The 3817-nt window shown below is 36.9% G+C and overlaps 1 protein-coding gene across 2 annotated transcripts in view; it reads right to left on the bottom strand.

The window, feature by feature from the left end:
- Positions 1 to 856: 856 nt before the first annotated feature.
- igf2b (insulin-like growth factor 2b) overlaps positions 857 to 3817 on the bottom strand; it is a 4461-nt gene continuing 1500 nt past the window's right edge. For both annotated transcript variants that reach the window (XM_046860038.1, XM_046860040.1), the window contains exons 3-4: positions 2414 to 2595; positions 857 to 1924 (exon numbers count right to left, since the gene is read on the bottom strand). In XM_046860038.1, coding sequence (XP_046715994.1) covers positions 1688 to 1924; positions 2414 to 2595 — 419 coding nt within the window. In that variant the 3' untranslated portion in view covers positions 857 to 1687. The remainder of the gene's footprint in view (positions 1925 to 2413; positions 2596 to 3817) is intronic.

Raw genomic sequence — 3817 nt, forward strand, 5'->3', positions numbered from 1 at the left:
AATAACTCAGTGGCAAACCAAAGGAGAAAGGAATATTTTTGGTTCAAAGCCTCTACAAAAAAAGCACTACATGTACAATGGGAAAAGGAGAGCATATAAAATAAATTCCATCAGTTGAGCATCAGTGCTATGTATATTACTGTATTTGGACCAATTTTCATATATATATATATATATATATATATATATATATATATATATATATATATATATATATATATATATATATTATAACAAAATAAATAATGCCTTTATACAGTGCCCATATTTGTACTTAAACAAACAAACAAAAGCATGGCGGCTCATTATGCAAGATACAGCTCAGACTAAAGGAATATAACATGACGTCCCTGGAAACTAATTTTATATATTTTTATATATACATGTATATTTTTATATTTATATATATATATATATATATATATATATATTTATATATATTCAAGTATCTGTTTTCAGGCAAAAGCATGTGAATACTACTGATACAAATTTAAAAATAAATGTTAGTTGAAATTATTGCGTATTTATTCCCTTTGAAATGATATTTGTGCCTTTCTTCAGAACTGTAAAATAATATAAAAAAGTAAATGAATGAAAAAGGTCTATTTTGCATCAACAGGAACGTCAAGGTACCAGAGACTGAACAAGTTTTGAGTTTTTTTTTAAACATCTTATTAAGAGAAAACAGATGATGAAAAAAAAAAAAAAAAAATCCCACTTATTCCAAGTCCCTTTACTCCTATTTCCTGCAGTGCAAGGCCAGGGCTATGTGCAGTCCAGGCCTGAGCGTCACCCTTTCAGTGTCCTCACGTACATCTCCTTCAACTGAGAGTAGTGAGAACTGAAGCAAGGGGGATGGGGGAACACGGCACGACTGTTGCACATTTTGATACCAGACACGTCCATACACAGTGGCACTCCCTTCACACATTGCCACAGCCGATATGCTCATTTGATCTTTTTGTAGGTCACACTTTCCTTAAAACGGAAAGCTTAATAATTATTTGAAGAACAAAAAACCTTTTCAAACCTCCCATCCTTTTAAGTCCATTCACAATGCTAGCACCATGACATTTTTTTTCAGCTACACGTTCGTTGTCCGTAAAAAAATAGTGCCTTTATTTACTCAACAAGAACTCTGACGTAATCCGTGGCAATGTGCAATTTGCAGACAATTTTCTGCTTTTTTTGTTTGTGATTAGAAGGTGCTGGAACAGGAATCTAATTTTTTACGAAACAATTCCTTACAGTGTGGATGTCCCTTTATAGTGAGAGGTGCAAAGTAACTAACAAGGATAAGGATTAACTGAGAAGATATACTTCTGTCCTGGGAAAATGTAGTTGAATGCATGTTGTTCTTGCTAGCAGTTCTTCATATTCTGATCTCCTCCGAAACGACTGTCCTTGACTCTTGCAAGCCATGTATCTCTTTCATCGCGCATGCTTCCTTTGCTCCTCGTTGTTATTTTTAGCATCCACCTGAAGTCACCCAAACTGCTACCTTCCATCATTATTTCAGTCTTGTTTGTCTGTGTTGATGAACAAAACAGCAAGAGTAAGGACTGGAAGGATACGAACATGTACGTGTGAGGGAGGGAGGCAGGACGTAAAGGACCATCACAAAAATGATGCCAGATACAAAGCTATGATCCTCTACTTTTTTAACTTTGTGCAAATTGTCCTGTTTTCATTTGTGGTTGACGTAGTCTTCTGTGGGATGCCATGAGGGAGGGAGTTTGCTGGGAAGTGTGATAAGACGCTTGTGGACATTGGCATGTTCCTGGCCTTTTTTCTTCTCTGTCTGCGGCCTGAACTTCCTCGATCTCAGGATAGCTGGGATTCCTCTCCGTAGTCTCTGGGCCGCGTTCTGTTGCCAGAGTCCATATTTGGGATATCTTATAGTCACATGCTTTCTTGGGACATCCTGTAGTGAGATACAAAAAATAATCATGATAGTGGGGGTGTTTCTTATTGCGTGCATGTCAACAATTCCACAAACTAGACTTATAAAAAGGCACCACCGCTTCTGAGCAAGTTCAGATAGAAATCAAGAGATCTTTCTAAATGCTTCTCTTCCTCAATAGACAAGAAAATTCATGTAGGAACTTTAAACTCTGACAAAGAACAAATAATAGTGAGCTCCACTGTGACAGCAAAATATAAATAAACTAGTATTAGTTGTATGTGTACTGAATCATATATCATACTGTATTTCCTTAAAAAAACTTGATTTGAGTCATTAGTTCAGAGGTAAACAATCCCTTGAAATGACCTCTATTTCAGGTCTTGTGTCATTTTCCACTTTGTCAGCTCTTTTAAAAGAACACATGCTTACAGTTTCTGTACAAACACTTTACTGTAGATGCTGAGTGTGATAAAAGAGAAGTGTTGTTTTCCATGGTGGCTTGCATACCTGTTTTAATGCTGGCATCATAGAGATGACCTGTAGAGAAGTGGCAGAGACGTCCCTTTCTGACTTGGCTGGCTTGGCACAGTATTGTTCCAACAGTGCAAGATCACAACTCCTAAAACAACACTCTTCTACAATGCCACGGCTTTGAGAACGCCGGCTGTTCGCCCTGCTTATTGGTCTACCTGCGGACACAAACAATATAGATAAATTAGCTGATAGTCTAGAAGGGAATACTTATCTAATCTGAATGCTTAATAATGTAATTAATGTTGAACAGAAGCTCAGACCTGTAAACATGTGACAGTGGTCTCACACACAGTGTAACAGTCACAATTAAATACAGAGGTTAGACGCAAACAAATAACTCTGTTTGATCTTCTGCTTGTCCGAGCTAATCTTGTTAGAGTGTCTAATTGAGCCATTTGAAATTCCTCTGCATGAAAATATAAACACCCGTGACAGTTCCACTTAAGAATAAAAGGAAGGCTTGGGGCAAAACATGATCAGGTTGAATGCCAGAATCCTGTTGTGATGAGTAAATATAAAAAAATGCCAGATATCTTTTGACCTTGTCTCTTGCTATCTCAGCAAACAGAGAAAAACAGATAAAGAGTGAGCACAAAAGGTGAGGGGGGCAGGATGGATTAGGAAAAACCAACATTAAAGAGAGGGAAGTGACACGTGACAAAGAGGAGCAGGAAATCTGATAAGATGTACCCTCGATAATTAGTTTCCGTCTTTTCGGCATTCCAAAGGGATAATAGATAGGAATTGATAGTAGGACAGGAAACATGACTGAGGGAAAGTGGAACTGGATGAAGGGGAATATACTGTCCTGGCCTAAATTGGATAATGATCTCTTTGGGCAGTTGAGCTTCTGTGGCCAAAAGAACACAATGGTCTGTTTTGTCAATGCATGTGTGAGAAAAAAGAAATTGATAATGTGTTTGACTTTTTAAGGCCGAAGGGCATAGTAGAAAAATTTGTTCTTTCTTTCTTTCTTTCTCTCTTTCTCTCTCTCTCTCTCTCTCTCTCTCTATATATATATATATATATATATATATATATATATATATATATATAAAAGTCAAGAGTCAGGAAGCTTTTATTGTCATTTGAACCATATATAGCTGACGCATTAGTGAAATGAAACAACGTTCCTCCTGAACCCTGGTGCTACATACAACAACAATCACATAAAACACAGGGCTAAGGACTAGTGTCCTCGCCGCATAAAGTGCACATCTATATATATATATATATATATATATATCACATTACTAACTGTCATCAAAGTTTTGTATTTATACTTCAACCTCTGCCAGTAACATGTGTAGCCTGGGAACACTACTGAAGAGGTGAACGGAATGTCACTTGGGTGCGATTACTTTCTCTCTCGGAATG

This window comes from Silurus meridionalis, chromosome 10 (assembly GCF_014805685.1).
Source record: "Silurus meridionalis isolate SWU-2019-XX chromosome 10, ASM1480568v1, whole genome shotgun sequence".
Lineage (NCBI taxonomy): Eukaryota > Metazoa > Chordata > Actinopteri > Siluriformes > Siluridae > Silurus > Silurus meridionalis.